The 12,346-nt window shown below is 46.8% G+C and overlaps 1 protein-coding gene across 2 annotated transcripts in view; it reads right to left on the reverse strand.

Annotated features, from left to right (window-relative positions):
* Window positions 1-9,811, reverse strand: part of znf385d (zinc finger protein 385D) — a 92,853-nt gene extending 83,042 nt beyond the window's left edge. Inside the window, exon 1 of one of the 2 annotated variants that reach the window (XM_086153779.1) lies at window positions 9,595-9,811. In XM_086153779.1, coding sequence (XP_086009905.1) covers window positions 9,595-9,616 — 22 coding nt within the window. In that variant the 5' untranslated portion in view covers window positions 9,617-9,811. The remainder of the gene's footprint in view (window positions 1-9,594) is intronic. The other variant, XM_086153780.1, reaches the window with a different exon arrangement.
* Between the last annotated feature and the right edge of the window lie 2,535 nt (window positions 9,812-12,346).

A 12,346-nucleotide genomic window follows, 5' to 3' on the forward strand; every position in this document is an offset into this window, starting at 1 on the left:
CGACCAAATCGCCAGGGCTCAGAGGCGAAGCTCAGAATTGTATTTTCAAGGTACGCAAGTGTATTTTTGGGCTACAAAAGGCACTTATGGAGGAAAAAAATGCAAAAAGGAAGGCGGTTATCTCCTCGTCTGGTCCACGCCGCCTCTTCCCTCCTCAGCACCTGGCTCTTCTATCTGCGATCTCTGCGTGCCGCAAAGAAAACACTAGCTCCGGGGTTTCAGCTGGAAAACATCTTGTTTTCACCGCCGCAAGTGTCACCGCAGCTGGTGTGTGTTACTGCACCCCCCGAGACAATTATCACCCCCGAAGACCTCACACCACCGAGGTCACCGCGCGCAGCTCAACCCGAAAAACACCAAGGCTTGTGCAAACAAACACACACACGCTCATATACCAGTCCAGGGCAAATGACACACTCCAAGGCTGCACTGTGGCCTCAACTAGACATTCCCCTCGGAAGTTTGTCCTTATCAACAAAGCTTGGCTCCACAGGAATCGTCCTGCGCTCGGTCACCATCACAGCCGGCCAGCTATTAGCAGTTAGCTTGGTTAGCATTGAAGTTTAGCACTTGTGCTTCCTGACACTGTAAAATGCCATAGGGTCAAATGTTAGAGGGAAGTTAGGACATACGCACAGGAAGTAACTTTGCTCACCTCAATGACAACGCGGACATTCTATCCATGAATCTCCTCTCTAGTCATTCTTTTGTCCTCTTGCATGGCAGTTCCAACCTCAGCATCCTTCTACCCAGATCTTCAGTCTCCCTCCTCTACACACGTCCAAACCATCTCGGTCTGATTCATCTCCAGAACATCTCCAGACAACGTGTGTTGTCCCGCTGATGGACTCATTCCTGATCCTATCCATCCTCCTCACTCCCAGAGAGAACTTCAGCTTCTGCTCTCACCTTTGTCTTCTCCACCTTTCCCTTCTTTCTTGACGTAACTCTTTTACAGCGCCTGATACTTTTTTCCACCCTTTTCTTAACCTTCACTCCACACTCTCAATTCCTCTGGACTGAAGATCCTCCACATTCTTTATCTCCACTCCCTGCAATCTCCTGTTCCACTTTGGTCTCTCTCATTCTAGCTGCAGCTAACATTCAGTCCTCTTGAGATGTTCCTCCTCCTGCTCCCAGCTGCATGCTTCTTGATCTAATGCTCTAGATTTCATGACAAGCCTGGTCCGGGGAGGGATATCGTAATTCTATAAAACCCCGGAGAGGCAAAACATGAGCTGAGAGAAAATGTGATTTTGGAATTTCTGATTTTTGTGATTCTTTTTTTTTAGTTCACATTAAGTTTTACAGTTATGTTGACAATTGAATGCAGGAATTCCTCCTTAGTCTACGGAGACGCGAAGCTCTTCTGCTGCCCGTTCAGAAATCCCCAAAATATCTGGCCAAATTTTACCACAACCGATTCCCAGAGAGAGCGGCTTCCATTATTCCGAAATATAAGAATGATCTGATTTACCGGTTGCCGGCTCATGAATTCACCAAAATTATTTTCCATCTTGTACTGACAGTCGAGGGTGTCTGTGCAACTGACCACCATGCCACGGGGTAACAAAGTCTATCGCTGCAGAACAGATGTTCTCATCTCATCGCTCTCAACCGCCGCCCCCCCCAGCACCGGGATGAGATTATTCAACGGCAGGAGAGACCGGGGCCCACAAATCTCTAGGAAAAACAAAAGTAAACACTTGATATTTATTGTGGCACAAGCGCGCCAAGCCGGCGGAGCACGTTCCCAACCATGGATTGGATGCAGGACGAGATGGGTTTTCAACCCAGCAGGACAGAATGGAGCAGAAAGAAGAAAACGCAGCGGCCGTCCAAAACATTAGGAATTAAAGAAGCCATTTCACAGAGCAGTAATGAGAACCAGAGGGAGGGTTCTTTTTTTTTTTTTTTTTTTTTTTCTCTCGTCGTTGGGACAATGGATGACGGCGGAGCTCGTCGCCAGCGTGGCCCCAAAGCTGCGACAGGCCCACGAATCAAACCTCCAACTTGAGACGGATACAGCCCCTGTACCCCAGCAGTGGTGAGGGGTAAAAAAAAAAAAAAAAAAACAAAGAGAGAGGAGAAGAGAGGGATGGAAAAGCCACAGACTGTCTCCTCACTCTGGGCTCCTGTCTTCTCCCCCCCAGTCGCAGGAGCGCTGCCATCTGTTGGAAAAAGAACACATGCTGCCTCTCATGTGGAGGCATGTCCTCATCCCAACTTTAACAAAGCATGTCCTTCTGTGCCGATCATCCTGCCGCGCCATCTCCTGACATGCCACGCCTGACGTCAACCCGAAAGCACGCCGTCGTCCTCCGCCGGATCCGCCCCTCATCGATTCCAGCGTGTATATCAAAACTCACCGGCGCCGACGTGTGGGATTAGCCTGCAGCAGGAGGGCGCGTGACAAAGCGGGCTGGGGGAATCTGTTTGATGCGTTGGTGTTTGGTTTGCTGATTGATCCCAGATTAAATCTGAAGTGTCACCGTGGCGCAATTGCTTCCCCGTTCAAGGCTGGAACGAGAAGCCGGAATATAACCCCCAAATTCTATTTCAGAGCTGTGGGAGACGACCACGGGTTGGTCGGCGGCACGCGTTCCCTTCCCCTCCCCATAGCTCATAGTTTTGGTTTTCTGGTGCTATCGACATTTCTGTCAGCAGTTTGTGCCGAGACAAAAAAAAAAAAAAAAAGAAAGGAAAAATCTTGAAGCGGCTGCACGCTACCTGCTGAGTGGTGAACCACAGACGCACGCTGAGGCTGGCGAGCAGCAGGTGGCCATGAGAAAGGGAGGCTAACGCAAGTATTGGACAATGAAATAGCAAGAGTGTGAAATTAAAAAACTTCGACCAGCTCAGCATCCATGCTAGCATTAAAACATACATTACCCCATATGTTTATATTATAATTATTGTTTACTCTACCCAATCAGGGGCTCTGTTTTAAAGGGATTGTCAAATGAATGGCTTTAACAGCAAGAACAAGATAGCAGGGGTGACTTAGATGGTCTCCACTTGTATGACTTTGCATACCTGGCAGTTTGGGAGCACTTCACACTGGGTGGCGTTAACAAACACACACACACACCAATGCCATGCAAGGCACTAACCAGGCATTGAGAGGGCAAATGGAGGGCTTGGTATCTCCCCCAAGGATGCTATAGCCACTATTGTGCCCTCGGAACCAATTTACAACAACTATGTACAGTTTTTTGAATATGCTCATTGTATCGTTTACAGAGCTACAGCCATTTGTATACATGTACAGATGTACTGTTCATTATACAGTTGCAGTTTATTTATAGATGTTTGGATTTTCAGAATCTTGTGCTACCCCATGGGCCCCGCATTTTCCCCAAAAGAGATTCTAATAGGCCGTTGCTTCGTGCATTGGGACAGCACACTAGCCAGGGACCGTGGACATCAGTTCCTACAACAATAAAAGCTCCTTCTAGCAGGGTTTTTTTAATGGATCGATAGGAAGTACTATAATGTACAGTTGGTTATTTGGGAAACTCATAAGCCATGCCCATTACCAGGTACTTATTTTGGGCCGCCATTTTTATATAAATACAGTGTTGGCTAACGGGGGGTGGGGGTTCTTCACAAAAGGCTTTTGAAAACATGTCACTTTACAGAGGGGAATGAAGGAGCATCATTGAGCCGAGGGAATTCTGGGGAAACCTGAAGGCGAGATTTCCAGGTCTATGTGTGCTAAGCGACATTAAGTGAAGCTATCCCATCCTTGAGATATTTAAGGAGTAAAATCCGAAATGTGAGACAAGAGTTAGACGATGATATGCAGAAATATTGTCAGCCTCCTATAAATGAATTAGACAAAATATATGGGAAATAAAATGTTGCCTTATATTTGGACCCTATCCAGTAAAAGTATATTATTTGCACTTCATTCTACTCTGCTTATTTAAGCTTCTCGTCCTCCTGAGGTACATAAACAAAAAAACAACAACAGTCACAGTTATTCTCTCTTGGGGTGGAAGGCGACGTGCGGCGCTGGCCGACGTGCCCAAACACAAAGCCGCATTCCAAGCCGTCGGTAGGCAGCGTTTTTTTTTTTTTCGAGCCCCCTCTTCCCTGCCATCCTCGCCAAGGCAAAACAACACAAATGCGGGACGGATATGGAAAATGAGCCTGTGGCACCTACACTGATCTTTGACCCCGAGGATGAGGAGAGACGGAGAAATTCTTGACGGATAGAAACAGAGTTATAGGTGTCACTTTGTGAAGTGGGTCAATATTTAACTAGACTTTGGCTCGAGAAAGGATATTTGACTTTTATATTTCAACTCTAAGCCGACCCACCCCCCTCCCCGGCCTGCCCGGCGCCGCCCGGCCATTTTGCATAAAGGACACCGAGGAGCCTGATATGAAAGGAAACCATAAGAGGAGAGGAAAAGCGCCGTGTCCTCAACCCTTTTTTTTACGAGGGCGACTGAAACAGGCTGCAGTCAAACAAAGGGAATACGCAAATAACTTGAACGGAGAAGAAGCCCGACGGCGTGCGAGAGAGCGCCGCGGCGTATACAAGCATGCCACCACTGCCGGTCCTGTTTACACAGTGAATTAGCTCCGGTAACTGAAGGAAAACATTTTGCCGAGCTGCTCCTGCAGCCACTGACAGCAAGTATGTGGAGGCTAAATGAGACTTTTACAAGTGTTTGACTATGTAAAATACGACCGCAAAATTTGTACTTCGGGCCACACTGACACACTCCCTGCAGCCATCGATGAGGTGACACTGGGATGCTAACGTATTAAAATCTCATAGAAGAAAAAAAGAAAATTAAGTTTATCGACTGATCTGAGAAGCAGCAGCAACGGTGCTCTGCGACGGTAGGTTTTAAACATAAAAAAAAAATCTGAGGTGGCGCCGTGTCAGATCCAGCGAAATGGATGGATTAAGCCCTGGTTGACATTTTATATAATATGTTATTAGATGAGACTGTTGTTTAAATAATAATAATTTCATAATTTATCCTTTATTAATCCCCGTGGAGAATTTTTTTCTTTACAATTTACCCATCACAGATGAACCATGAGCAGTAGGCTGCCGTCCACCAGCACCAGGGGAGTAGTTAGGGGTTCAGTGTCTTGCTCAAAAACTCTTCACACGAGGAGGAGCCAGGGTTCGAACAAGGTTTCTCAGTTCCAAAGGATTGTTCTACTTTCTGCGCCATGCTTGAGAGACGTCGCAAGTGAAACTAAAATGAAATAAATAAATAAAATAAACAGACTAAAATGAATTAAAATAAAGCCACAAGGTACAAAACCAATCAGTGTGTCAACATCCCGGAGCCCTCACCTAAAATCAGAAATATAATGCATTGAATAAAAATTGGCAGGTGCAGCCGCATTTGAATTCCTATTTAGCGTCAAACGTATAAACTGCCGCCCGTCAATCCCTCTCCACCTGACCCACGCAGGTAAAGGACACACACAGAAATAAAGAAAAACTTTGGAGCATAAATGACTGAAAAACCTGTAGACAAACACAAACACAACATGTGTGTACACCCGAGCTGTCAGAAAAAGGCGAGTGGAACGCCTCTGTGCTTTAATTGTTTGGCAGCAGCAGCGGGTAAGTGGGTAGGTAGGTGTGTGTGTGTGTGTGTGTGTGTGTGTGTGTGTGTGTGTGTGTGTGTTATGTATCAGCCTGACTGCCTCCACCTGTAGAGGTGAGTTGAGTAGCAGTCAGCAGAGCTCACCTCCCACTCTGTGACACAGAATCTTTAGCATAATATTTATTTATCCAAGCTAAAATCCTGTTTTAATTTTTTAATTTTTTCTTTTGAACAGCTGGGAGTTAAAAAATCCTTTTCCTTGTATTCAGCCCATCCATGTCCGACGCACTACTTCCGTGAGCTCCCTCTTCCAGCACATTGAAAAAGACTTGACATTCTCTTTGGGGTTTTAAGCCAACAAAAGTGAGATTAATGCGTGTGAAGTTTCAGTTTCTGCTTGACCTAAACATGTAAAACAGAAATCGAGGCTGTTTCCATGAGCATGACGCGTCACAGTGTGCTAGGGAAATAACTTTGTTTGGACACCTGACGTGTGGATACGTTAGACACCAGTGTGGAATTCATCCGTACACATCGAAAGAGAAGATATTTGGACTGAGAAAGTAGAAAACCTCACCATGACTTTAAAGATTTGTTCATTCATTATGTATAGTATATCCAAGCTGTCATAGGGCCAGATTGTTGTTTGCTTCATATAGACACAAACCTCTCATTCACATGCCATATAGAGAAATACAACTATTTACTCTTTAATTCATACATCATATTGAGACATAAAACACATTCACTCATTCATGTGCCATATACAGACAACAATTCATTCACAGCTCATATAGAGACATACAACCATTCACCCTCATTCGCATGTCTTATAGATACATACAACCATTCACACATCATATAGACGGAAAAACATTAATTCATTCACGTTATAGAGACAACGATTCATTCTCTCAACCACGTCATTCAGGTAGATACAACCATTCATCCTCTCATTCACAATTTAGGTTCTCCAGTGAACCTCCTGCATGTGTTTGGACTGAGAGAGGAGGCCAGAGAACCCTAAGGAGCCCCATGCAGAAACAGGGAGAACATGGAGACCCCAGAGAGATCCAACCTTCCCGCTAGGAGTCCACGTTGGTATGAGGATCTTCTGCAGATCGTCTCCTTGTTGTTTTTCCCATGATGTGTTGAGGCGTCTCTAGACGAAGAGGAACTAAAAGCCGAACAAGGGAAAGGAACAATGCTCTCATTCGGGCGGGATCTATTGAGCGGTGAGCCCATCCAATATTAGCCAAAACAATATCTGGGTGTTTTCAGTGGACATCCCGCTGTAATAGTGCTATACGCTCAATAGCATTCACACGCACACATCGATGGCTACAGGGCTGCTGCCAAATGCAGTTTTCCACCACGACACGCCAATGTGCAGGCTGGAAGAGCTGGGAATTGAACCGCCAACATTCCCCATGTGCAAGAGCATTTTTTGCACCCTTCAGCTTCCTATGTTGACTTTGTTTTGCCATCCTGACAGCGACCCAACGCTTCTAAGACATTAAAATCCAGCTATTTCCAGTTTCCTCAGTTGCGTGGCCAAACAAAATTGTTTAATGCTGCTTTAAATGCCTTATAATGTGTTGATATTCGCTTGAGGGAGCGCATGTGTGTGTGTGTGTGTGTCTGTGTGTGTGTGTGTGGGGATGGGGAGAGGAGGAGGTTCCCATCTTTCAAATTAATCTTAATTAATCAAATTACCACAAACCAGTTGACACACAGTCAACCGGAAGCGCTTCGAAGATGCATTTGTGCCCGTCTGGCCTGCAAGTGTAGCGACATGGAAATGACACGGGACATGGCTTCGGGGAAATAAATAAACTTTGTTTTAGTTTCCGTTCGTTTCTTTTGTTTATCCCCTTCCCTGAAACATTCGTTTATCTGCAGCTCCAGCGTTTTCTACTCCCACGTAGGGGAGAAAGTAAAAATGACGTCTTGAGGACGTCGACTTGTGTTAATAATTAATCATCTGCCACTCTGTTCCACCTCACCTGCTCTTCGCTGTACCAAACCTGGGCGGTCTCGGCGATAACATCTATCCAGAAAAAAAACCTTCCAAGCTGATCACTCTGGCTCAGACTTCCATTTCCCTCAGCAAATATAAAAAACAATTATTAGATAAATGTGAATTCCATTGGAAGCCATCGCCACACTGATAACACTCCAAACGCAATGAGCCCTTTCTGTTTAACTGATTGTGTTCAGTGACCCTGAACGCACTCTCAGAGAGGCACTTCCAGGCAAACGGCGCGGGTGAAAATTCTTCCACCCCCTCCACCACCACCACCACCACCACCGTCCCCGTCGTGGTGAGCAAAGCAGGCACGACAGCTCACCATGTGGCGGTGTTATTTCAAATGATGAAAAAAGGGTAAAAGCCATGATTTTTTCCATTTAACCTTTCCTGGATGAATCTGTGTGAAACACTTTCACATCCGCGGCACGCTAATAAACACAGCTGCCGGTGAGACGCATCCGACAGTCGCTCCCCGGGTACCCTGTAATCTCGGGTTAACTGAAAAGACAGTTCATGGAGCCGCCGATCCTCCGATTCAAACACGCCGAGAGCTTGTGCAGGACCTATTAGCCCGCCGGGTCAGGGGTCCTCCAATTGCCGGGGAAGGGGGGGGCTTATCTTGATACCTTCTGACCCTCTCATTACTGTCATTTTAGTTTCCATTTTTAAAGTGGTTGGCGGCAGGGCGGGGGGGGGCGTGCGCGATATGTCATCCGATCTGAGCCACAGCGAGAGGAAAACATGTTCCGGTTAAACAGCGAGCGCCGCAGAACCGCAGGACAAATGGCTTTATGAATCTTTAAAGCGGCGCTACCCGCTCCCTTCATGCTCGATGCAAGACTGACCTCTAATCCCTGCGTTTGTTTGTTTTCGCCGATTCGCTCCTTCTCTTCCTCTCCCTCTTCTCTCCACATCTCCACTCAGGGTCCGACGTAAACACAGACGGGAGAAGACCGCCTCGGACCAAACCGTCCAATCAACACCTGCATCTCCTCTGCGGAAGAAGCGCACCTGAGCAGCGGCTGCTCTGCATCTGCACTTGACATCTTATTCATTTATAAGCCCCCTCCACTCCCATGGACGGGCATAACGACAGCAAATCCTCCCTGCACTCACGAGCTACATTCTGCAACTTCAGATGGATTTAATCCCCGGGTAAAAAAAAAAAAAAAAAAAAAAAGTGTTTCATTAAACAAATCACCCCCTCAGAAGTCGGATCTGTGATTATTCCCTCCAATGCGACTGTAAGCTGGGCCGTGAGAGGAGCACTTGAGGAGAAGCCGCTCAAGCATTAAGTCCTCCTAAGCCTCCTCCATAACAATTAACGGCAGGGCGCTTCATTAGACTCCTCTGAACATCTGACGCCAGTAAAGCGAGTGGCGGGAAAAACGGTCTGGACCCGTTTGGGGGTTTTCCGTGGACTCTGACGGGGGAGAGCCAGGGATCCTCAGCGACGCCAGCCCACCTGGGATTCGGCGTAACAAAGCAGAACATGAAGCGTGAGGGGGGGGAGGCGCTCATCCACGACTCCTCTGCAGGTCTCAGTCAACAGTTTAAAGGAGGTGCAACTTTCTTTCTCTATTTCTCCTCCAATGAATCTTTTTTTCCAGAGCAAGTTACAGGCAGGCTGGAACACATTTACAACCATTTGAAAGGGAGGGTGTGTGCGCTCGTGTGTGTGTGTGTGTGTACACTTACACACTCTACGCTTTACTGTCACAAGACACAGGAACACATAAAAATCGAGCTCTCCCAGGTGTGTAACTTCACACTTTGCTTAAATGGAAACCAGTGCCCCCCCATTTCTGCTTTTAGCACAAATTCTAAATGAGAAGAGGAATTTGCATTTTGACACATTGAAATCAACACACACACACACACACACACACACACACACACACACACACACACACACACACACACACACACACACACACACACACACACACACACACACACACACACACACACACTTACCAAAGAACATGCTGCCCTCCATGGCTCCTCAAGGTTCTGATGTATTTCCTCTCTGGTGCCCCTCCAGTGTGTATGTGTCCATGGACAGCAGCCTGGGCATGTCTCATACACTCCTCAGCGCTGTGTGTGTGTGTGTGTGTGTGTGTGCATGTGTGTTTTCAATCCGGCAGCTCCAACAGCCTTGTGTGCATGCTGCACTCTGCACGCCGTTGTCTGTGGACCGCCGTATCTGCCACTCTCACTCTCTCTCTCTCTCTCTCTCTCTCTTACTCTCTCTCTCTGGTCCTCCCTTGCCTCACTCGTCCCCTCCCATCCTCTTTTTTGCTCTTCCCCTCCCTCCTCCCCCTCCATCTTCCTCCTCCCCTCTGGCCCCTGCACACTCTGGACTGTTCTCCCTCCCTCCTGCTCTCTCTCCGTCTCTCAAGGTGTCTATCTACATTTCCCAGCAACAGCCTCTTCCTCCCTCTATAGGTATCTCATCTTTGTTTTATATGTCAACCACATCTTTCTCTCTCTCTCTCCCCACCGATACGCCTTTATTTGATCCTATTCCCCTCTCCTCGCTTCCATCTCGATCTTTTCTGCCTCCCCTTGCCTCGTTTTTGTTTTGCTTTACTCTCCCGTATCTCCCAAGCACTCCGTTTCCACCTCTACTAAGATCCTATTCCAAGCCAGTTTGCCTTTTTTTTCCCCCACTTTGTTTTTTTTTTTTTTAATCCCTCACCTTTTCATTGTTTGTCACTTGGAATGAGGACACGCATAGAAGCTGCAGGCCACGGCGGGGGGGTCGTGGAGCAGAGTGTAACCCGGGGAACATCACACAAACCCACTCCACTCGCAAATGTATGAAAATCTACCGAGGCGGTCGTATTGAGCCTGGATTCCAGTGCACAGCCTGAATTATACAGATTATAGAGTTTGGATGAGAAGCCCAGAATCCAGACATCTGAACTCAAACATATTCACGTCAGACAAAGTCCTTTTTTTTCTAAAACCCGACATATTTCCCAGCCTGTTTGTTCTTGTTTTTAATCATCTGCATTAACCGAAAGCTTAACTCTCTCTCTCTCTCTCTCTCTCTTTCCGCCAGATTTTCTCAAAAGAAAAAAGCCGCCGTCATCACTTTTGCAAGCGGATCTTGAAACACAGAAGAGACAGAGCAGAGAGATGTTTGAAACTCCTCAGCCGAGCAGCAAAGTCAATGTTCGTGTCGACGACGCCATCGCTTCGACGTTTAAATTTCCCCGCACAGAGGGCAGCGGCGGCCGGACCAAACTCAACGACCGCGTGGATCGAGAGGAAATCCCCTGGAGGTCGCGGTGCCATCCAATATTGCAGTTAACTCAGTCAGATTGATGGCATTTTTCTACACGACAGGATTCTAATTGTGCTTTTACCCGTGGTGGTTGTAAATTTTATTTTCTCCCTGGAATTTTCAGAAAGCACTCGTACCATGGCTTTTTTAAAAAGCCGGTATCCATAATGACCTGCAGTTGGACAAATCGGGGCAATAAAACGCAGATTTTAGGCAAATATATATAAGAAAACATTGAAAAAAAAAACAAAACAAGGCACAAAACGGTGTATATTACAGAGACAGAACCTCAATACCATGAATAGCTGACCCCCATAATCAACCAGGAGTCGGATGCATTCATTCCCATCCCTATCCAAGCAGTCATTTGGCCACAAGTGGGGTCAAACCTGGTCCAAGTTGATCGCGGGGCCACATATAGTGGCCTATAACAATTCACCTGCTCATTAACGTAACAGAGACCTACAACCACTCGTCCTCTCATTCACACGTATGGAGGCAAACAACGCATTTACACTGAAACAAGAACATGGATACTCCACACAGAAAGGCCGCCTGTTGGAATCTAACCAAGGACCTTCTTGGTTTGAGGCGAAGCACCAACCATCGCCCCGCTGCAGCACCCGGTAACGTAGTACCTGGCTTTGACATCATTAATGTAGGCCTGTTTTTCCGTTCTTTTTCTGAAAACTAGGTCACTGTCACGCTGGGTCGACAGTAACATCATTTTGCAATCTTGCAACTGCTCGTCTTCTCTTATTCAGGTAAGACTATTCGGGACACGGCTCCCGCCGATGGATCAGTGGGAGCATGAAACAACCGAAAATACTGCCATGGGCAGGAAATATGAGTTAACAGGATTTATGCTGGCAAATATAAACGACAGCAACGTGGTTTTCTGTCACAACAATGTTTCTCATTAAGCCTGTTTGCCAGCAGAAGACGTCACTCTCAGGAGTAGCTGCGGGAAGGGGACGAAACAATGTCTGACTTGGTGCTGCCAGGTGGATAGGGACAAGAGCCCAAAGATGACCGCAGACATTTCTATCTGTTGGCCCGATGTGAAATATTCATTCATTCATTCATTATCTATATGACAATGAAGGTCGCACTGAGGCGGGCACCTATCCCGCTGTCATTGGGCGAGAGACGGAGTAATATAAAATTACTCCCTCCGGAGTAATATAGGCTCTTGAATGAACTTCCGGCATGTTTTTGAACTGTGTCAAGAACCCAGAAAACCTGGTGGAATCCCACGCAGACACAGGGAGAAGACGGAGACTCCGGTAATAACTTGTGTTGGTATCACCAACAGCGATCATCCAATAAGGTTGTGAGTTGATAAATAAATGAATGAACGTGTTTCAAAAAGCTGAGTCGGTGGACGGCGAAGGACACGTCTCCCATTACTGTCAAAACAAATCATGTAGTACGGCG

Source organism: Fistularia commersonii, chromosome 10 (assembly GCF_037954325.1).
Source record: "Fistularia commersonii isolate RoL2024-O1a breed Wild chromosome 10, RoL_Fcom_v1.0, whole genome shotgun sequence".
NCBI lineage: Eukaryota > Metazoa > Chordata > Actinopteri > Syngnathiformes > Fistulariidae > Fistularia > Fistularia commersonii.